At 45.5% G+C, this 22,052-nt stretch overlaps 1 protein-coding gene across 2 annotated transcripts; it reads left to right on the forward strand.

Annotated features, from left to right (window-relative positions):
* Window positions 1–2,927: 2,927 nt before the first annotated feature.
* MCM2 (minichromosome maintenance complex component 2) lies at window positions 2,928–21,960 on the forward strand. 2 transcript variants are annotated; one of them, XM_020798093.3, is made up of 16 exons: window positions 2,928–3,033; window positions 4,889–5,076; window positions 5,455–5,627; window positions 6,894–7,157; window positions 7,952–8,171; window positions 9,146–9,353; window positions 9,663–9,797; window positions 10,526–10,717; window positions 11,055–11,148; window positions 13,084–13,334; window positions 14,263–14,389; window positions 14,645–14,757; window positions 15,455–15,697; window positions 16,171–16,353; window positions 18,332–18,487; window positions 21,153–21,960. In XM_020798093.3, exons 1-16 carry the CDS (start codon window positions 3,028–3,030, stop codon window positions 21,261–21,263), a joined length of 2,664 nt encoding a protein of 887 aa, XP_020653752.3. In that variant the 5' UTR covers window positions 2,928–3,027; the 3' UTR covers window positions 21,264–21,960. The 2 variants fall into 2 exon arrangements, with proteins under 2 accessions (XP_020653752.3, XP_078241378.1); XM_078385252.1 differs by having other exon boundaries at window positions 2,992–3,225.
* Window positions 21,961–22,052: the final 92 nt, after the last annotated feature.

Consider the following 22,052-nt stretch of genomic DNA (forward strand, 5'->3'; position numbering starts at 1 on the left):
GGCGCCTTTAGCCTTCTGGTAGCAGCAGAACACAAATCCGGGGAAGCTGCCTGTGTCTGGGATCGGTAACAGATTGGATGAAGATGAACCCATTGAAGCTCAATCCATGGAAAACAGAAATGCTCCTATTCAATTAGAAGACCTTTCTGGGAATAAGGCTTCAGTCTGTACTTGATGGGGGTCACATTGCCATGAAAAGGCAGGTGCATACTTTAAATGGCCTTCCAGATTCCTCACTCAGCCTGGATGCCCAAGTCTTAGGATTTGCACACTTAAAAAAATAGTGTGCCAGTTTGCACCCATTCCTTGAGAGTCTTGACTCTGCTATTAGTGACAAGTGCTTTTTGATTAGCTTCTGTTTCAATTACTGCAATGCAGTCTATGTGGGGCAGCGTCTGAAGACAGTTTGGAAACTTCAAGGAATGGAAAATGCTGCAGCCAGACTGTTGACTGGGGCTACTTACCAGGATAGGTCAGATCCAGGCTATCTGACAGGCCTATGTCCCCCTGCCTTTGCTCAATCCCACTACTTTCATAAGCACTCAAGAGAGGGCCTTTTCTGTCGCTGCTCCCATACTCTGGAACTCCCTCCCACAAGAGGGCCCCATCTTTCCTTCCACAAACAGGCAGAGATTTTTCTCTTCAGGCAGGCTTTCCTTTAGATGACTGGCTGATCAAGGGGATTTGTTTAAAGGAAGTATTTTATTCATTTGTTTTTCTTGAGCTTTTAATATTGCCCTTATTAATGAGTTTTAATTTATCTGTATACTGGATTTTTTATTTTGTAATAATTTATTATCTTAGCTTTTAACTTTGTAAACCGCCTTGGATTTTTTAGGAGAAAAGTGGCATATACATATTTTAAATAACTGAATATATTTTCTATACAGTAAGTGAATAAAACAGAACAAATAACAAAGCATTGCAGTATCTTTAAGACCAACAGATTCATTTTAAGATGAGCTTTCATAGGTCACAATCCACTTCTTCAGGCACACGGAATACAATATTTAAGCCACAGGTTTGTACCTGCTTGTGGAGCTGGGGACCAAGTGAAATGGGACAGACATACTGTATCATGAATTTTCAAAGTGTCAGTAATATTGCATTCGCGAAGGCTTTCACGGCTGGGATCTAATGGTGGTTGTGGGTTTTTCAGGCTCTTTGGCCATGTTCTGAAGGTGGTTCTTCCTAACGTTTCGCCAGTCTTTGCTGTCCTCTGAAGATGCTGGCCACAGAGACTGGCGAAACGTTAGGAAGAACAACCTTCAGAACACGGCCAAAGAGCCCAAAAAACCCACAACTGTCAGTAATATTATCTAGTAATGAGCCATTTTTGCCACCTTTTAACCATGGCAGCTACAATATACCCAAATCCTTCATTTCAATTGCAAAATAAAAAAGAGCAAAAGAGTGTAAGACCAAAAGACAGAAGATAACATGACATTATATGCCAGGTGGAATGAAAAAAGTCTTAAGCTGGCATCTTAAACTTATGGACAGGTAGTGGAAATACTGGAGACAGGCTCTTGTTTTGCTTCTCTGCTTAAGAGTGTTGTTTGCCCTGCTTCTAGTAATACGGATATATGTATTTGTTGTGTAGGCAGTTTTATTGTCACATACTGGATCTGAGGATTATATACATTGGTAACATTAGGAGCTAACAGCTAGATGGTTGCATCCTGTAGTGAAAGGATAAGTGGAACAGATCTTTGCATCACCAGTTTCAGACAAAAAAAATTCTATCAAAAAGCCAATGCAACAGGAAGCAATCAAATTACAAGCTGACCTTCCCCCCTCCCCCAAGAAAGTTATTTTTTTCACAAGATGAACATGTTGCCTTTTACATAGGCAGAGGAAACGGCCTCCAGTTGCTTTTAGGAACTATCCTAATACAGTACTCTTCTGTCTCTTCTGCCGTGGCCAGGCTACTGGGGCTGTTGGGATCTGAAGTTCAAGAATGTCTGGAGGGCAACAAGTATTCCAGCCCTGAGGTATGGGGGTCCTTGGCCTGAGGATCGATGTTGCTGGTAGAAATTGATAGGAAATAACTGAGCACCTCATTAATGACCGTACCCGAAGCTTCGTCCAAGTCTTCAGATAAAAAACACAAAACGGAACTATACGGGCCATGACTTCTTTGACCCAGTAGAGGGAGCTCTTCCAGAGATGCCATTAAAACAGTGTCTTCCATTCTCTCTTCCCGCGCCTATGCAGATTCTGACGCGCTAAAGAAACCCATTAAAATCAAATGCAAGAGTAGGATGATACCTTTATTGAATTATTTTTAAAAAAATCATAAAATTGGAAACTTTCGTGGGTTAACATCTCACTTCCACAGGCTGTACACCATAGTGCAGAAAAAATTATAGGCATTGTAGGTCAGAGTCCCCAAAACCCATGGCAGATTAAAATCAAGCGCCCTTGACTCAATAGGTTGCAACACTGCGGACCATTATATGGGTCATCCTTACAGCCCTCTGCATTTACTCGAAAAGCCAAAACCTATAGGACTTCATAGTGAACATCAATGTTTTCCGTCAAACGTCATGCCTCGATCTCGGCTTTTATTTTGTAAGACCTTAGTAGGGCAGATCATGAGGATAGGGCTTTTTGGTGGTCACGTCTTGATAGGGTCGCCGTAACTCCGAAAGGACTGTACGACATTTAATGACAATAATAAACAAAAGTCATACCGGGCCGTGTGCTCTTCCCCATCAATCTCGTTTTCCAAAAAAATCGCCCTGACCATTACCCTTAACCAGAAAAAAATGCTCCCACCCTTTCATCTGGACCCTGGGAGCGGATGCTCCACTTTTTTATTTGGTGCTGATTAATATTCATGACAGTGCCGGTGAGAGCGGAAGACAGACACCGCTCCGTGTGCATATTCATGAGTACGTCGTTCATTATTCATAAGCTTTCGCGGGCTTTTGATCACGTGGTTCGCTTTCGCGCGGAATTCGGGCTTCCGCTGGCGTTGGCGTTGCCGGAGAAGAAGGTCGGCGGGTCGGGAAAGAGGCCGCGATGGCGGTGAGTTTTAAGTTCGGATCGGACCGGGGCGGGGGGAGGAGGAGGAGGAAGCTTGCAAGGCGGTCGCCGTAGAGACTCTGGCTCCCTTGTGAGTCTCCTCCGTTTTTTCCTCCGTCCCCTGACTTTGTGGCCCCTCTTTCGAGAGGGCTCTTGCCGGGTATCTCGTCTCCTTCTTTGGTGGAGGCGGTGAAGGTTTATTACTTTTCGTGGGTGGGTTGATGTTTCGGGGTCCGTAGGGGGACCGTGCGCAGAGTCTCCTGGAGGAGAGAGGCGGGGACAGCAGGTATTGGACAGAAATAGGGCCGCCTGGCCTCTTCCTCGGCGGAGGGAGCGGGGCTTCCCCGCTTTTGGTTTAAAGAAAGCCTCCGGTGCAAAACCTCGGGCGGGGGGGGGGGAGGGCGAGGCCTGGCCCCACGTCTCGGTGCAGCCCAGAAGGCGCCCTCCGGGCGGAAGCCCTCGGGGAGAGAGGGAGGGAGGGGGAGCCTTACAGGGAGGAATGCCTCTCCTCGGAGAAGGAGAAGCGCCCTCGGTAGATGGGACAACGAGGGTCACAGTCCAGGCAACCCTTACCCGCAGAACTCTCTGGGGCTTAGTAGTACAGTAGTAGGCATCCTTCAGTCTCGAAAGACTATGGTAACGGGTGCTCTGTACGGAGGACTTGGAACAGCGTCTGGTGTGGCTGAGGAGGCCAATTTGAGAGTGACAATCCCTTCCACACTGAAGACAAATCCAATCTGTACCCCGTCTAGCTCCCTGATTTTGCTGCTTTCGGGACTGCCTCTTTGCCTCGGCCTGCTGGACAAGGGTCTCTTCAAATTGGGAGAGGCCATGATGCATCGCCTGCCTCCAGGCTGAATGCTCAGATGTCAGGGTTTCCCATCTGTTGAGGTCCATTCCTAAGGCCTTCAGATCCCGCTTGCAGATATCCTTGTATCGCAGCTGTGGTCTCCCTCTGGGGTGATTTCCCTACACTAATTCTCCATACAGGAGATCGTTTGGAATCTGCCTGTCAGCCATTCTCACAACATGCCCAAGCCAACATAGACTTCGGAGTAAACGTGGATCAGAATCTGGCCTGCCGTTTGCGGCAGGTGTTCCCTCTTCCCCCCCCCCGCTCCCTGCCGCTGAATGCAGTCGCACACTCCAGGCGCCCGTGTCGCATCTCAGTGGGTCTGCTAGGCCACAAGAAGTATTATTATGCCTGGTTTTTTTTCCTTCCTTTGCCTTTTAGTTTTAAATAGCACATGCAATCTGTATGTGAAAACGGAGTGCAATTCCAGTTGTCTAATAGTACCCGGTTTGCATCTAACCTCTTCCCTTTTGATTCATAAGACTGTGGTAACTTTCTGTTATGGAAGGCACATGCTGTTGGATCTCTGAGGCTTGAGAATTAGGGGGCATGGAGTGGTTCTAATCCCCAGCCTCCACTACCTTGCTTTGGTCTCTCCAGCAGCTTTCAGAACTTCTTGTATGCATTTAGTTCAGTGTTTCTCAGACTTTGCCTGTCCAAATGCCTTGTGTTTTATCTCCCGAGAGTCCCAGCTGTCATAGCCATTGGTCAAACATTTTGAGATTGAAGTTCAAAACACCTAGATACCTGACAGTCCACAACAGCAGATCTCAATCTCGGATATCCAGATGTCCTTGGACTACAATTCCCAGAAATCCTAACTCCCAGTTAGTGGTGAAGGCCTCTGGAAGTTGTAGTCCAGGAACATCTGGGGACCCAAGGTCTAGGACTATGATGTTAGTAGGCTTGAAAGTTGCCCTTTCCGTATTTCCACCAAAAAGAAAAGTAAATTGTCTCAATGCATGCTATGTTAACTTTTTAATGTCATTCCCTGTGTTTCTTTAGGATTCCTCAGAGTCAAACATGGCCACTAGCCCTCAGCGCAGCTCACGGCGCGGAGATGCCTTCACTTCCAGCCCAGGGAGAGATCTGCCTCCATTTGAGGATGAATCTGAAGGACTCCTGGGAACTGAAGGGGTCCCTAACGAGGAAGAGGAAGATGGGGAAGAGCTTATTGGAGACGGCATGGAAAGGTGGGAGACACACAGCTGTGTCTAGATCCTTATACTATAGATTAATTGCTGAAAGATGACCAGTAGTTGTCAAACTCAGCTGGTATTATTCCCTTGTGCAGTAGTTTATGAATGTCATAAATGGCAAATAGTCAAAAAGCTATGTGCCATCTCTAGTATCAAAGACAGTATGTCTTTTCAAATCAGTTGCTGGTAAACTTAAAAGAGCTTTCTCATTATTGCAGAAACATTACTTTTGGGGGAACTGGGCAATTCTTGTGCATATGTAAAAAACAAAAGAGTAACGAGTTGTATTACATCAGTAATAACAATTAATGACTAATATGTAACACATTATGTTTTAAAATAAACATTCTAAGCTTTCTGTGGGATGTTTAGGGACTACCGTCATATTCCAGAGCTGGATTTCTACGAAGCTGAAGGTTTGGCCACAGATGATGATCAGGAGGAGATAACTGCCAGCCAGAGGGAAGCTGCAGAGCGGGAAATGAGGCAAAGGGACCGTGAGATGGAGCGTGGCCTTGGCCGCATGCGCAGTGGTCTGCTTTATGGTGTGTTTTCAAACCTTGCTTCTTATTGACAGTTGTCTCTGTACAATCTGGCTCTCAAAGACCAGCTGTTTGCCTTCGACTAATTATATATATTACATATAGGTACTTTCATAAATTTAGATCATTTACAAGTGACTCTAATTTATGTTCTGGCATGCCTGCATGAGCGCTGCGCTGCCATTTGAACATGCGCACAGGCCCGCATGAGTGTGTGTTGCTATTTGCGCATATGCACAGGTGCACATGTGCAGATGGTGGTGTGTGCCCACGCATGCGCAAACGGTGGCACACTGCATGTGCAAGCACTTGTTAACACATGTGCTCGAGCACGGGGGTGCCCCGCCTTCCCCAGCCGGTCCACTGACCGGAAAAGGTTGGGGAATGCTGATCTATAGTGTCCTTTCCAGCTGTGTAGTTCTAAGATTATTATAGTCAAAGAATCCTGTGGGTGCGAGTCAGTGAGTGTGGTCAGCAACACACTGTCCAACACACTATCCATGCAGCTCCCTGCTACTGTCACTTAATGCCACTGTAGCCAAAGTTCAGTAGCATAGCAATATGGCACCCTTTTCTTCCTTTTTAGAAAGAAAGGGGATACTCTGTCATGACTCTCTCTTGTTCTGGAACCACAAAAAGTTTGACAGCAGCTTCAGTATTGGTGCAGATCTTACTGCTGAGCAGTGGCGGTTGAATCTCAGCAATGGTGCAGCTCTCATAGGTTGGGGGTGTTCCATGTTGGAGAACTGTCCGCACTTCCCGAATGTTAGTGATAAGGACCATGTGGCCTTCCAGATATTGTTGGAATGTAATTGTCAGCAGTCCTCATCAGTCACTGTACTAGCATAGGAAAATTGGTCCAACAACATCTGGAGAGCCAGATTTCATTCTGTTTATATTATTTATTTGATAAATAATACATTCCCAGGAAATTATCACAAACATAAATGATAATAAAACAAGAATGTTAACATGAACTATAGAAGTCATTAATGGTATTCATAACAAGCTCCAAAGAGGAAAAACCAATATTCAAGGGATTGAGAAGCTTGGAAGATGAAAAATATCTTTGTCTGGTTCTGAAAGAATATCAGAGTAAGCTCCAAATATCTCTGTATTTTGAACCACTAGAAAGTACTGTGTCATATGTTTTTTTTAAAAAAGAAGTTGAATTAGCTTGGTATGATCAACAGCTATACATTTTAGCAACTGTTTGGTGCATCTGTTTTTACTTTTCTGCTGACACTGCTGCATTAAAAAAAACTTTAGAAAGTGATGATGAAGAAGAGGACCGTCCTTTTCGGAGGAGGCGCCTGGCTGAACGAGCTGCAGAGGGCATAGAGGATGAGGACGAGGACATGATTGAGAGCATTGAGAATCTGGAGGACATGAAGGGGCATTCGGTGAGGGAATGGGTGTCTATGGCAGCTCCTCGGCTCGAGATCTACCACCGGTTCAAGAATTTCCTAAAGACTCATGTGGATGACCACGGCCACAATGTCTTCAAAGAGAGGATCAGTGACATGTGCAAAGGTATGGCTGTGAAGGCATGGGGGCAAAAGGGTGAAAAGGAGCATGGTTTGTTGGTGTTCTGTGGTGTTTTCTGGATTCGGATGCATTTTTGTTTGGCTCCCGGGACTGGAAGGTGAAGATGTATCTGTGTGTGTTCCTCTGAACATCTCTGGTTTGCCTGCTGCGAAATGGGTGTTTTTCTTGCACTAAGTGAAACTACATTGCATTGGATCCCACCCTTGTCTTATTTTTAGTTTCTGGCCAAGTTGTGTCTCTTTTTGGCCAAGTTACTTAGCTCTGAGCCTTCTCAGTTGGTCTTCTGTGAAACTGGATTCCAAAGAGTGCCTTTGTGTATAGAAATGTTCAGCTCAGAGAACATCCGCCAGGCAAGCGACTTGTCTTTCAGCCTCATCAATTTGCCTTCTAGGAAATGTTTGTTGCGTGGCTGGCCACACTCATTATAGCAGCCATTTTGTATGACTATGCCACATTGCCCCAAAAGGTTAGGGACCCTTGCATTAGTATGTGAACTGAGCTTTAGAAAAACAACCCTAGATTGACTTCTGTTAGTGTTTACAGGGTTGCTATAAATCAGAAGCAGCTTGACGACAGATCATAACAACATCAAGTACCATTGCTTAGTGTCACTTTGTGAATTATAGTGCAACCCCGTATACATCAGAAGTAAATCTAAGTGAGTTCAGTGTACTCCTAGATAGCAGTATAAAGTGACAGTTTTCCTTTTTTCCAGTACGTAGCAGGAAGCTGAATGTACTGTGTCAATAATCCTTTTTTTATTTTATTTTTTTGGTCAGAGAACAGAGAGAGTCTGGTGGTGAATTATGAGGACCTGGCTGCCAGGGAACATGTCCTTGCCTATTTTCTCCCAGAAGCCCCAGCAGAAATGTTGAAGATCTTTGATGAAGCAGCCAAGGAAGTGGTATTGGCCATGTACCCGAAATATGACCGGATTGCTCAAGAAATCCATGTCCGTATCTCACACCTGCCTCTGGTGGAGGAGTTGCGCTCACTTAGGTACAAACTCAGCCTGATTTTGGCACCAGGCACTTCATGCTGTGGTTTTGCATGGACAGCATCTCTTGGCTGTTCTCATGGCTTGGCTTAGAAATAGTCTCTTGGTAGGGTATTCTGGTAGTTCTTAAACTATCTTGCATAGGTAGGTCTTGCGCAGCTGCAAAGGGTTGCCTTTAAAACCTGCATGGCAGAAATTCAATACAGAAAGCTTTCATCAACCTGAGGACGCACCTGTTGAATATTTGTGTGTCCTGCACTATTAATAGCACAAGAGCCAGTGCAGAAAAGATGTAACACAGGATGAGCTTGGGTAGGTGAACATGCTCAAAAACCATAAAGGAAGAAAGAAAAGACAGCGCTAAGAGGGTAGGAGGAAATGTATAGAAGGGACAGGATGAAAATAATGTATGAATAAATTTACATCCTTTTATTCTATATTTTAACTAGTGCTACATTGTGTGCAGTTTGACCTTTGGTAACAGGTGGTACAACATCCTAACCTAGAGAAGAGTTTACCTAGACCAGGAAGGTGACCCGAGAGGAGGGGCAGCTTACTGAAATGATGTGTCTCTGTGTTAGGGAAGTATGTGCCTCTAAATGTTGTTGGACCGTCCATGAACCAGTTTCCAGAACAGCCAGTGGTGAGACATACTGAGAGTGGCAGTCTAGTCTGGAAAGGTGACATTTTGCCCGCCTCTGCCCTAGAGTTTGGGATATAGTTATCCTGCAGCAACTGGGACGTTTCCCTTTGCCATTTCCAGAGAGCAAGGATGCTCAGGATTTCAGCTGGCTTCATTTGGAGAGTTTCTGTGAAAAACAAAAATAGTTCCCCCCCCCCCAAAAAAGAAAAAGAATCTGTCCTTGGGTATTGCGCCTTCCCGAACAGCCTTCTTGCCTGCCCTGTTGGAAACCCTCTCGGCACATGGACGACGGCTCCCTGCCCGTTTCAACCTCATTCTTCCCTTTTCTCTTAGGCAGCTCCACCTGAACCAGCTAATCCGGACCAGTGGGGTGGTGACAAGCTGCACGGGAGTCCTCCCCCAGCTCAGCTTAGTCAAGTACAACTGTGGCAAGTGCAACTTCATCCTGGGGCCTTTCTTGCAATCCCAGAACCAGGAAGTAAAACCAGGATCCTGTCCCGAGTGCCAGTCCACGGGGCCTTTTGAAATCAACATGGAAGAAGTAAGTGGTGCTGGGATGCTGCTCAAGAGTTGCGTTCCTCTTGTAATGCTTGAGGCCTGGCCTAGGGAGCAATGGCAGCTTGGACCTTCTCCCTGTGTACAGGCTAAGCACAAAAAAAACCCAGCTTCCCTTGGTGCCGATAGGTTTCGGCCTTCTTTGAGCCAGTGTCCCCCTGTGCGGCAGCAATACATCCTTCTATGTCAGCAATGAATATTCTGGATTGTTGGGACTTCCAAGTTCTTTTTGTACACCTCTGCAAATTTATGTTGACTTCGACTGCCCAGTAATGCCTATTGATTTTCCTTACAGACGGTCTATCAGAACTACCAGCGCATCAAAATCCAGGAGAGCCCCGGGAAGGTGGCAGCTGGCCGGCTCCCTCGCTCCAAGGATGCCGTTTTGCTGGCAGACTTGGTCGACAGCTGCAAGCCAGGGGATGAGATTGTGAGTACCGGTGCCGGAAAGAGAAACCTGGGAAAGACCCTGGCATTCACGGTTTCTTAACCGTTTGTCCTATTCACAGACTTTTAAAATTAGGTGCTTATCGTTTTGAAAGGAACATGATTGCTGCAAAAGAAGAATACACGGCACAGCTTTCTGAAAGTTATTAGAATAGCAATACACAAGGGATGGGGTGCGACATATTTTGGCTGTCCTCAAACTGGTCTAGAGAGTCAACGTGATGTAATGTACAAAATAGGGTGAGAAGCAGTGGAAAGAGTAGGTTCAGGGGTCAGAAACCTGGGTTCAAATTCCCCATTCAGCTATGGAAACTCCCATCCCTGGCGGCTACTGGAGGGTAGAAGAGGATATTTTCAGTGAAAACATTTTAAGAAAAATGGTTTGGGGCATGGGGTTACTCCAAAGTCCAGGGATGGTCATATGGGACCTCTGGGAATTGCCTACCTTTGCTTTAGTTACTTTAATATTTATTTTTTTACTTATACTCCCCCACACCAATCTTGGGGGTATCAGATGCCAACTCAGCCGTAAAGTGGGCTCATTGGGAGTGAAGGCAGAAATGCAGGCAACAGAATTATTTCAGTAATGTGGTCCGCCTGAATTTTGTAAAGCTAGAAACTGCACAGCATTGATTTTCCTCTGTGGTTCCCTGAATAGCACTGAATTTTAGCACAGGCTGCTAAATAAAGCCTTTTTTCTGTGTCTTCCAGGAACTCACTGGAATATACCATAATAATTACGATGGCTCTCTGAACACTGCCAACGGGTTCCCAGTGTTTGCAACCGTGATCCTGGCTAATCACATTGCCAAAAAGGACAACAAAGTGGCTGTTGGGGAGCTCACTGATGAGGACATGAAGGTCATCGTGGGCCTCTCCAAGGATGAGCAGATTGGGGAAAAAGTAAGTAAGTAGGGAACAGTAATGGGTCACTAAAATGAAATGTGACAACTAATTCTTGCAACTCCCCCCTTTTCATTATTTAACTTTGCTTTTATTCAAGTATGTTCTTCTACAAGGGTTAAAGTACTTTGTCTTTTATACGCCACCCTATATAAACACATCTGTGCACTGTGCATGAACCAGTGTTGCTTGGCCAGTGGAAGAGGAGCTCCACCTGTAGAGGCCTGTGGTTAGCTTTCCATCCTCACAGAGTTTTGTTTCAGCCGTACACGTCCTGTGCTGCCGACTGTTTCGGTATCAAGGATAAGTTCCTGAAAACTGTTGATTTTGCCTTCAGATCTTTGCAAGCATCGCTCCTTCGATCTATGGACATGAAGACATCAAAAGGGCCTTGGCCCTGGCTCTGTTCGGGGGTGAACCCAAAAATCCAGGTACGTCAATGTGCTGGGTTGTCTACAGCAGTGGTCCCCAACTTTGGGCCTCCAGATGTTCTTAGACTACAGCTCCCAGAAGCCTTCACCACCACCTCTGCTGGCCAGGATTTCTGGGAGTTGAAGTCCAAGAACATCTGGAGGCCCAAGGCTGGGGACCACTGATTGGAGACCACAGTTGCTTTTACTGCCATTTCCTGAACCGCTGTAAAGAGCGGGGGGGGGGGGGAAATCTCCCTTATGTTACAGTTGCATGATAATGAAGCCATCCAGTTTGGCAGAAATGGTTTGAAATTACTTTGGCCTTCATTTTTGGCTCATTCATCTTCCCATAATTGAGAGAAAGGTTCTACTTGCAGCTTAAGATGTTGTTCTAGTGTCTGCTGCAGCAGATGCGCGTGAAGAAGTGGGAAGATGTCAACAAGAACTTGTGCCTAACAAAATGTGTTAATCTTAAATTGCCAGAAGATGCTTTGGCTAGATAAGCGTAAGGCAAATTGTAATTTCTAGTCGGTGCCTCCCTGGTAGACAAACTCTCCTTGCTGCCGTTCCTGGGGTACACATGCACACTCATTTGAAGCAGGTGCATTTGCCCCCTAAGAAATGCGACAAGGGCAGTTCGTTTAATCAGGGAAGAGCGGATCGAAAGTTACCATTTGGCTTACGCTAAGCGACAGGATTTTGGCCATTGTCTTTGAAAAGGAATGGTTCCCCTATAGCGACCGGTTCGCATCTCAGCCTAGAAGAACACTGAGCTTTGTTTTATTGATCCCATTTTAACCCTGCCCTTCCTCTAGAGAGCTCAGGATTGTCCCACACCAACCTGCCCTCTTCACAGCAGCCCCGTGAGGTGGGCTAGTCTGCCGCCCCAGCCAAAAAATTAGATGGGTGGGAAGGGTCTTCTCTGCCATCAGCTCTATAGACTCCACAGGCTCAGATAGCGGTCCAGCCAGCCTTTATTAGAGCAGGCTTTCTCCTGCCCATCTCCCTTCAGAAGGAGTGGGCTTGGGCTTAGAGGAAGGGGGCAACCAAGGAAACCACCACAGGCTAGATTTGGTGTGTGTGTGTCCATTTACAGTCTGAAAGTCTTGGTCCTCCTTTTTGCCTGCTCCCACATGGGCTTAGTTCCTTGCACTGGCTGCCCCACCCCACCCCCAGCCCCCAATGTCCAGTGTCTGCCACTGGAACGAAGTTTTTGGCACTAGCCCCCGCAACCTGATGCCTTTTACCGAGGGCTGGGAGTGCCTGGCCAGTGGGGGTCTTCCTGACAGAGCTCATCCCCTTGATCCTGGGCCAGCTGAACAAAGCGCTGGTGTAGCTGTCGGTGCCTCCAGCGTCTCTTCTGGTCGATGGCAGTTTTCCTGGGCAAGGCTTTGCAGGACAGTCCAGTCTCCATTGTGATGGCCCAGGTGAGCAAGTTCTCCTTCATCACGAGCTCTCTCTGAGGCAAAACCGATCCACTCTTGGAGCAGGAAAATGTATGTAGGGGCCAGTTCTCCCTCTGGGCACAGAAGACCCAAGGCTGCCCTTCCATGCCTCTGACCACTCTCCTGGCCCTGGCACTAAGGAGTCCACCATCACCTCTTCTTTTATCCCCGACTCCCACCACCCAACTCCACCTCTGTCATCTCCCTATAGCCTGGGTTCTTTCTTCTTGACCCCATGCGAATGTCATGTCTGGGTCCTTCGGCTGCCCCATCACTGGTATCTCACGGTAGTCCTGTGGGGAGCATGAGGGCAACGCAGACAGCCCACTGAAGACAACTGAGGTGTCAACCTCCTTAACAGTTAGGTTGAAGAAACCAGGTTACTCTGTACGTTTCATGGATGAAGGGAGCGTTTGAAACCCAGTATCTCCAGATTGAATCTTTAATATACTAAATAGCACCCTACACTGGTCTTTCTCTCTCTTTCTTTAATGTCTACTCTCCTCAGGAGGAAAACACAAGGTCCGTGGTGACATCAATGTTTTGCTTTGTGGAGACCCTGGAACCGCGAAATCTCAGTTCCTCAAGTATGTGGAGAAAGTATCCAGCAGAGCCATCTTCACCACCGGCCAAGGGGCCTCTGCAGTTGGTCTGACCGCCTATGTGCAGAGGCACCCAGTGAGCAAGGAATGGACCCTGGAGGCGGGAGCCCTGGTGCTGGCTGACCGTGGGGTCTGCTTGATTGATGAGTTTGATAAGGTGAGCATTGGCGAATGACGGGTGCTGTGTTTCACTAAGTTATTCATTCTTATGGGAAGCTAGAAGTGGGTACCCTGCCCCTCCCCTCCCCCACCGTGTCTCAGGTGACTTCTAGAGGTTTCCATGCCCCATTCCACGGCCACCCAAAGAGTCGGCTGGACCTTTTCTGGCTTTGGTGGAGAAGCTGCCTGGATTCCCCTCTGACCTTCTCTGTGCAGGAAAGGCAACCAAGGACCAAAGCTAGCTGTGCTCTGATGTTACTCTGAGAATCAACGAAGTCCCATCCTGAGGCGGGCAAGGGTTGGGGAGCAAAACTGGCTTCCATTTTTGCTCTCAACCCCAGTCAGCCATTTTAGTTTATCTTTCTCTTGCCCATCTTCCTTCAGAAGGAATGGGCTTCAGCTTGGGGGAGGGGAGCAACAAAAAAAAAACCACCACAGGCTAGATTTGGGGGGGGGGGGTCCATTAGGTGGGAGTTTCCCCTTCCCTGTTGTAGTATCTAGTGAAATCTAAGTCTGAGGGGTGGGGAAGGCTGGTAAGTGAGTGCTAGAATGCATGCTTTGCATAGAGAAGATTCCAGCTTCAGTCCCTGGCTTCTCTAAGCAGCTAGTGATGGGAAATACGTGCTTGGAATCCTGGAGAGCTGCCAGGAGTCTAGAGTAATAAACAGAACTCCACTGGAAGGCCTGAAAGTCTGACTACTGTCGTGCCTTGAGATTGTGTCCCTATTATTTATTTTTCCTGCTTTTCATAATCTGTCAGCAAAATGTATGGCTAGGTGCATATGCTCCAGGATATCTGGGAATGTCCACTGAGGAGATAGTAACAGTCTAGTTTGGCTTGAAGTTCACCCACGTGGATTGTGCCATACCATTTTCAAGGGCGTGCCTGGCCTCACCGAAGCTGGAATGTCTTTGTGATTTGGCAGATGACTGATCAGGACCGGACCAGCATCCATGAAGCCATGGAGCAGCAGAGTATCTCCATCTCAAAGGCTGGCATCGTCACCTCTCTGCAGGCACGCTGCACTGTTATAGCTGCTGCCAACCCCATCGGTATGTCCTGATGGATCACAGGAGGAGTATGCTTCACCATTTTGAGGGCTGCAGAAAGGGCTGTGTGCTCTTGCTTTACGGATTTTGGGCCTTTGCAAGGTTCCGCTACCTGTCAGCATATCTGAGAAGTGTGGGTGGGAGGAGAGAAAAGCTTTTCCTATAAAAGTAAAATCAGCCAGTGCCAGGGAAGAGAGGGAAAGCATTGGGTACTTCAGAAAGTAGCAACTTCTAAACTGGTTTCTTTGCTCATTTTAGGTGGGCGTTACGATCCCTCCCTGACCTTCTCAGAAAACGTGGATCTCACTGAGCCCATCATCTCTCGATTCGATGTTCTGTGTGTGGTTAGGGACACAGTGGATCCTGTTCAGGTAGGAGCTTTTGCAAATTATTTCTTACTTGAACAAGGCTTGGGGGTAACAGGTTCACAAAGGGGCCACCATCTTGCATGATGGTACTTGAAGATAGGAGGGAGCCAGCTGAGGGAGCCAGCATCTTGGGTATATACATTCGTGCCAGCTTGGAGCTATGCAGTCTATTCTGCTGGAGATCCACGACTGCAGTGGTTCCCAACCTTGGGTCACCTTAGGATTTCAACTCCCAGAAGTCCTTGCCAAGCACAGCTAGTGGTTAACGCTTCTGGGAGTTGCAGTCCAAGAACTTCTGAGGACCCAAGGTTGGGAACCACTGAACTACTGATTTGTTCATTTATTTGTTAAAATATTTGTAGTCTGTTCTATATGAGCAGTTCTCAGAAGGGTGCAATAAGAAAAAATCTATAAGAGTCTAAAACAGTTCAAATACTTTAGAACAATTTTAAAAAAACCAGTTTTCAAGCCTCTTAGCAGTTGAAAACAAAAATATAGCAAGCTGAGGGTCAAAACCAAGACATAAGGTAACTAGGCAATAAATACATAGAAGCAAATCTTGATATTTGTCTAGCTGTTTGTTTTTCCTTAAATTGCGGCAGCAGTTTTCCTTTCCTCATTCATCAGTTTATTGTGGTTATCATCACTTGATAAGTGACACAGGTTCAGCATGTATTCTCTCTCCAACAACTTGGTATAGGATGAAATGCTGGCTCGGTTTGTTGTGAGTAGCCACATCAAGCATCACCCAAACAACAAGGATGTTGTGAACGGAGACTCTCAGGAAATTATTCTCCCTAATACTTATGGTGTGGACGCAATCCCCCAAGAGATCCTGAAGAAATACATTATCTATGCAAAAGAAAAAGTCCACCCCAAACTCAACCAGATGGACCAAGACAAAGTGGCCAGAATGTACAGTGAACTTAGGAAGGAATCCATGGTAAGGCGCTACAGGGAGACATGAGGTATAAACAGAGGGAGAAGGGGTGCTTCCATATCCTGTTACCTAAAAACACCAGGAACTGCATCTTATCTGTCTGCCAGGTGTTGACCTGCTAGCTCTTCCACTGAACAAGTTGGAAGATTACACTGATTCCCTACTCATCCAATCTGGAGTCGGTTATGTTTCTTAAAAGAGTTCATTCAGTAAATCAATAGACTAAATGAATGTTATTTGTTTTCTGTGCATTGCACTTTGTCTGCCAGCAGGTGGCAGAGTAACCCCTTAGTTATTGCCGCATTTTGAACACTTAAGCTTCATTATCAGTTACCTTTCTGTTTATCATCTCCTGTTCCTGGGTTATTAGTTTCTTGTTTGTTGGTTTGGTTTTAATTATTTTGTACAGTTTCCGAAATTGTTAACTGATATCCACTTTGCATTTGGGCCACTGTGTCCCCCTCTCCCCGTTGCAGGCTACTGGAAGTATCCCTATCACAGTGCGTCACATTGAATCCGTGATCCGAATGGCTGAGGCCCATGCGCGCATGCATCTGCGGGATTATGTGGTGGAGGACGATGTCAACATGGCCATCCGGGTCATGCTCGAAAGTTTCATTGACACCCAGAAGTTTAGTGTTATGAGGAGCATGCGGAAGGTATGTCGGGGTTTGTTTGCATGGGCGGGACAAGCTGGTGTCTGTTTCTTTTTTCTGTGGCAGCTCCTGTAAAATCCAGACTAAAATCTGAAATGGAGTCATTCATTGCCAACATGAAATTTCTCACTGGTCTCATGAAAATTTCCATGTTCATGTGTGTGCATGCATGAAACTGCTAGTCGGTCAATTGAGTTGATATGTGTAAATAGTCTGCACTTCTCCCAGGGTTTTTTGTTTTTTTGTGGAAGTCCTTGATTTTTCAGTCAAATTTTCAGTGTGTTATTCACCCTTTAAGACAAGAGATAAAGGATGTGAAGATTAAAGATTTACAGATTAAAGCAAGAAGCCAATGTTTCTGTAGAATATTTTTATGTATTCAGTAAAAGTATTTCTTTATTGCTCTTCTTTGACAGAGCAGAATAAAAGATAATTTAAAACCAAAGATTCTTTAAATACCATTTTTGAAAAGCCAGCCTTTAAGAATAGATTGAAAATAATTCCAAAAACCTACTTCAAAGCCATTTTTACACATACCTATGGCCGTGCAATCTTGGCAACCCACTGAAACCCCATGAGGGACAAAGCAGGACATGCAACAGGGCCTCCACTGAGGACTTTTTACCCTCCTGTTTGCACCACGGAGTGGGGCAGCCAAGGTGTTCCGCAGTCGAGTGTCATGTCACAGTAGTGAATGCAGGAGAATTTGCCCAACAGTGAGTGGAGTGGATGAATGACTGTAATCTAGAGCACTGGTCCCCAACCTTTTCCAAACCGCAGACCAGTCGGTTGGGAGGGCGAGGCACCCATGCATGCATGTGGGGGGCAGTACATGGGTGTGTAGAGGGGGGCATGGGGGACGGGAGATCAGACTCCATGGCACAGTCCTGCCAAGGCCATGGCCTGGTACTGGGCTGCAGACCAAGGGTTGGGGACCACGGATTTAGAGCATTTCTGATTGATTTAGTAGCTTTTGGGGTTGGAAGTGCAGGGGTGGGATTGAGTTGAAATTGAAGCTAGTTGTGGGCTTCAATTTCTTGCCGCTATCTTGCCCTCAGAGCAAGGGTTATGTGTATACCTGCTTATCGTGTTATGACTAGACTTCCCGTTCACTGTGCATTTCGATGTGTGACCTTGGACTAGTCCTGGTCTTTCAGCCTAACCTACTCCATAGAGTTGTTATGAGAATAAATGTGAGGGAGTCTCAGGCACGCCATGTTTTAACTGAAGGAAAAGTAGGAATTTAAAATGCAATAAATGAGTTCAGCATTTTATTTCTCTAAGCGTTGACTTTTCTTCAAACAAAAGCTTAGCTGCCTCCTTAAACGTGTCAAGGTTATTTGATTGCGGGGCCAATCTTTCTTGGAAAGGAGCTCCAGAGTTGTGGGGCTGTAGCTGGAAAGGCCCTGCTGCTCACGTCGCCTAATCCTGCTTCTATGTGTAGATGGAACCTACAGCAGGGCCCCCACAATACATCTGAGTTGATGGCAAGGTTCATCTTGCAAAGACGATGGCCCTAAGCAGTGTAGTAAAAGACGGCCATGACTCAGAGAAAATGCATTAATTAATCAGGTTGTTCAGGAAAGAATGGAAGAGAAGGTCCCATTATAGCTAGCTCCTAAAGTCCATTTATTTATTAAACACTGGAATAGCCAGAATGGGAACTTTTCTCCATTCTCTCTTTAACAGCTTACTATCCAGATTCCTCGAAAGTTTAGTTCCATGGGAAGCTGATAAGGAACTCAGGAGGGTGTGTCAGGCAGGCCTCTTTTGAAGCTTCAGTAGGAGCCTGGAAGTCATCCCTCAACCCACCACAGAGCCGTTGCTTGTTTTGTTGGCTGTGGGGACACCAGAATATGCCACAGCTTTCCCACCCTATCCTTTCAAAGTGTTGATGGTGTTGCTAACTTGTTTGGTCTCTGTCAACTTTGTTTTTTTTTATTATTATTATTATTTTTTTTGCTCTTCCCTCCTGTCACAGACCTTTGCTCGGTATCTTGCCTTCAGGCGAGATAACAATGAGCTCTTGCTGTTCATCTTGAAACAGCTCGTGTCGGAACAGGTTATGTATCAGAGGAATCGCTACGGGGCCCAGCAGGATACCATCGAAGTGCCGGAGAAAGACTTGGTCGATAAGGTATAGTGCGCATGTGCACACACGGACATGGCACACACCTTAAATCTATTCTGAGTTCCGCGTGCATTTCCAGTTCTGCTGTTTGGACAAATGGAGTGAGAGTACCAGTTTATGAGTAATATAGAACATGAATAGTAGGTTCGTTTCTTGGTTTTTCTCCTCTTTTCAGCAAGTATTTGGCATATTAGACACACATCTTCATATGAATCCTTGAATAGAAAAGGAATTGTGAACAGAGAATGCAGTACAAGGCAAGCTAGACAGAGATTTCATTCACTGAGGCTGCGTTAAATGCTCATAGATAGGTTTACACCCCATCCAACCTGATAATTGTTCCCAGAGGGAAATGACCTAAGATTGTGATTCTCAACTCCCCTCCAGTAGCAGAGAATATCAGGATTTCAGGGGGAAATTGTACCTGTTTTTTGGAAACACATAATGTAGCCATACATTTGTATTTTGAAAACAAGGAATAAAAATTATACTTGTTCTCTTAAGACCCAATCTACTATCAGTTTCTGGTATTATGAAGTGGCTTAATAGGCAAGCAAATTAAATATTTCCCTTGCTCCTATATGGAGGGGCAGGAGAAGTGAAAATTTTATTGTTGTCTTTGCTAAACGATCACTCATGTGCTGAATCACTCAGATTATTATTATTTTTTAAAGATGCAGGCAGTTTCTTGCGTGGGACTACATACAAGGCAAAGGTTTTTTTTTTTAATCTAAGTGATTCAGCGCATCAATGATGGACTAGCAGAAACAAAAAATAATAATAATTTCACTTCCCCTGCCCCTTTACAGAGGAGCAGGGAAAGTGTTTCAACTTGCCAATATCCTGAAGTATCTTGCTTACTAAGCCACTTCATGACACTGGAAATTGACAGCAGAGGGAGCCAGACTAAGTAGGGTCACTTGAGGTCGGTGTGCCCTGTGGATGTGAGGATTGCACCAAATGGCATACTGCTCCTCCCCCCCCAACCCCCAACCTCAGGTACTCCAAAGAGGACCAGAGGGATCCAGTTTATGCCATAAGGCACAGCTTTTCCATCTAAACCGATGGTGCCTGCTCTGACTCACATTGGCTTCCCATAATGTCAGGTTGGGTTATTTTCCATAATCATCTGCCTGATCCTTTTAATGGGTGATTTCTGGGATTGAATCTTGGGCTTTCTGCTGCCAAGCTTGGACTGTCTTACTCTGCTATGGTCCCCCCTACCTGAAGCAGATAAAGCAACGGCTTCTAGAACATGATGGTGTTTTTATTTGCTTAGAAATGATTCCGTATGCAGAACAGGAAGACAGCCATCTCACGGCTGCCTATGGAACCAGGGTAGCTGGTGCAGAACTGTGGTGGCCATGTGGGTATTCCACCCCCTTGGCATCATACAAAAAAAGGTGAACCTGAAATGCGACATAGAACTTCCAAATCTTTGGCACTGGAATCCACAGAATTTATGAGAAATTCCCCCAGCCAGAATTCTGGAAGCTAATGGCAAGAAATCAAAGTCCTTTAAAGGTGTTTTTAATCACTCACAGGTGTAGGCCTTGGAAAGCCTCAGCAACTTCGTTTTTTGCAATTAAGAAGAAAGTGCCTGGGCAAGGCAAGGCTGCAGTGAAGCCGCATGTGGTTATGGGACTGTAGACTTTTTACTAATTAGGCTCTGGACAAGGTGCCTCTCAAAAAACTACCCGTCTCAAAACACCTTGCAGCTCCCCTCCAGCATCGTTTTTCCCTAGTCACTTCCTTCTTCACAGCCAAATTGGAGGTCACTAAGAGGACGAGTCACCCAGATAGGCGGGGTATAAATCAAATTAACAACAACAACAACAACAACAACATTTTCAGTTTTTTAAAAAAATTATAGGAGTATTTACATTCCTCCAGCATTCACAGATGAATCTGTGTGTTTCTGGATCTCTGGAAGCTGCCTCTTCACCACCCTGTAGCAACAGATAGAGAATGGCCTCCTACCTCCAATCCTGTAACTGTTATCCAGCCCTTGTAAGTGTTAGCCACATGCAGAAGATAGGAGACATGATGAGTAAACACAATTAGCCTGTAGGCCTGCCTGTGTTCTTAGCTTGTTACGTACCATCAAGTCACCTCTGACTTATGAATGAAAGGTCTCCAAAACGTCCTGTCCTCAGCTGGCCTCCTCAGCTCTTGTAAACGCAAGTCTGTGACTTCCTTTAGGAAGTCGGTCCATCTTTTGCCTTCAGCTTTTCTCAACATTATTGTCTTTTCCAGCAAATCCTGCCTTCTCATGAAGTGCTAAAATTTTACAGTTTCGTCATTCTTATCTCCAGAGATAGTTCAACTAACAATGGCTGACATCCAGTAGTAAGTCATTACTGGAGTAGTCCCTTTGAATCAGTGGAAGTTACTCACCAGATCCCCAAATTCAGTTGGCCACCTCCTGAATTTCAGCCAATGTTTCTGTATTGAGTTTTGTATATTTTACTTACAGTGAGATGCCTTGAGGCGTCTCGTTCTTAAGGGAAAAAATGCAGATGTTTTAATGGTAATAATCGTCTCTGTTTCTACCACAGTCCTGGAGTTTTTTTGTTTGTTTTGTGCTAGAAGAATAGAAATCCATAGTATATCCTTTTCAGGGATCACGTATGGAAAGATCTAACAGACTCCTCTTTTCTTTTCTGTCCAGGCTCGGCAGATCAACATCCACAACCTTTCTGCCTTCTATGACAGCGAGTTATTCAAGATGAACAGATTCAGCCGTGATGTGAAGCGGAAAGTGATTGTACAGGCATTCTGAGGGCAGCGAATTCCCCAGTGGCTGCAGAGAGAATAGGAGTTTGGAACTGGGTTTCACTGAGCAATGCAGCAGCCGCACATAAACGATTCCAAAAGTCTTTCCTTCAAGTATTATCGGAAAGGTCTGGAAGCTCTTTCAAAGAACCTGTGAATAGAATGGAGTGGAGCTGATAGATTTTTCTTAAAAAAAAAAAAATACCTGGAACACCTGAGTTACACTGCACCTGAATTTCTTAGATGAAAGCACAAAAAATGGTTTCTTCTTACTCCTGTCTCTGCAATATGAAGTAATTTGGGCATTGATTGGGGAATGTTGTCAAAATTGGTTCCCGGGTAATTTAGATGTTGTTTGGATTCTACCTTCTGTAAGAGAAAGTTTTGCTGAGCTATTTAAACATGTCAAGAAAAAGGAAGAATGTTCCCCATTCACACAATGTCCACATTTGTAATACCTGAAGCTTCTCATAAATCCTACAGTTTGTTCATAGACTTATTAGAAGTACATGTGATTGTGTGCAAAGCTAGGTACTTGGAAACTGGCTTTTCCTCCTCAGGCCTACAATATTCTAGCAGAAAAAAACACAAACTCAAGCAGTAAACAATGTATTAGCTGTTAAGTGTTTGTTCACCAGGAAGCAGATCTGGAGAGGTTTTAATATGGAAAAATAAAAATTGAGAAATAGCTGTTTGTAAACAAAGCAACATGTATTGGCCCTTGTGTCCAAAAATGCTGAATTCCTAAATGTCTATATCTTGTCATGTATCCATTTCAAATTCTGTCCAGAGCTCC

The sequence above is a fragment of the Pogona vitticeps genome, chromosome 2 (genome assembly GCF_051106095.1).
Source record: "Pogona vitticeps strain Pit_001003342236 chromosome 2, PviZW2.1, whole genome shotgun sequence".
Classification (NCBI taxonomy): Eukaryota; Metazoa; Chordata; class Lepidosauria; order Squamata; family Agamidae; genus Pogona; species Pogona vitticeps.

Bases quoted from the DNA above. Each gene is read 5' to 3' on its own strand.
- MCM2 (XM_020798093.3), top strand. The intron at 9,354-9,662 runs GTAAGTGGTGCT...TTTTCCTTACAG, and splicing joins TTGAAATCAACATGGAAGAA to ACGGTCTATCAGAACTACCA. The intron at 11,149-13,083 runs GTACGTCAATGT...TACTCTCCTCAG, and splicing joins GGGTGAACCCAAAAATCCAG to GAGGAAAACACAAGGTCCGT.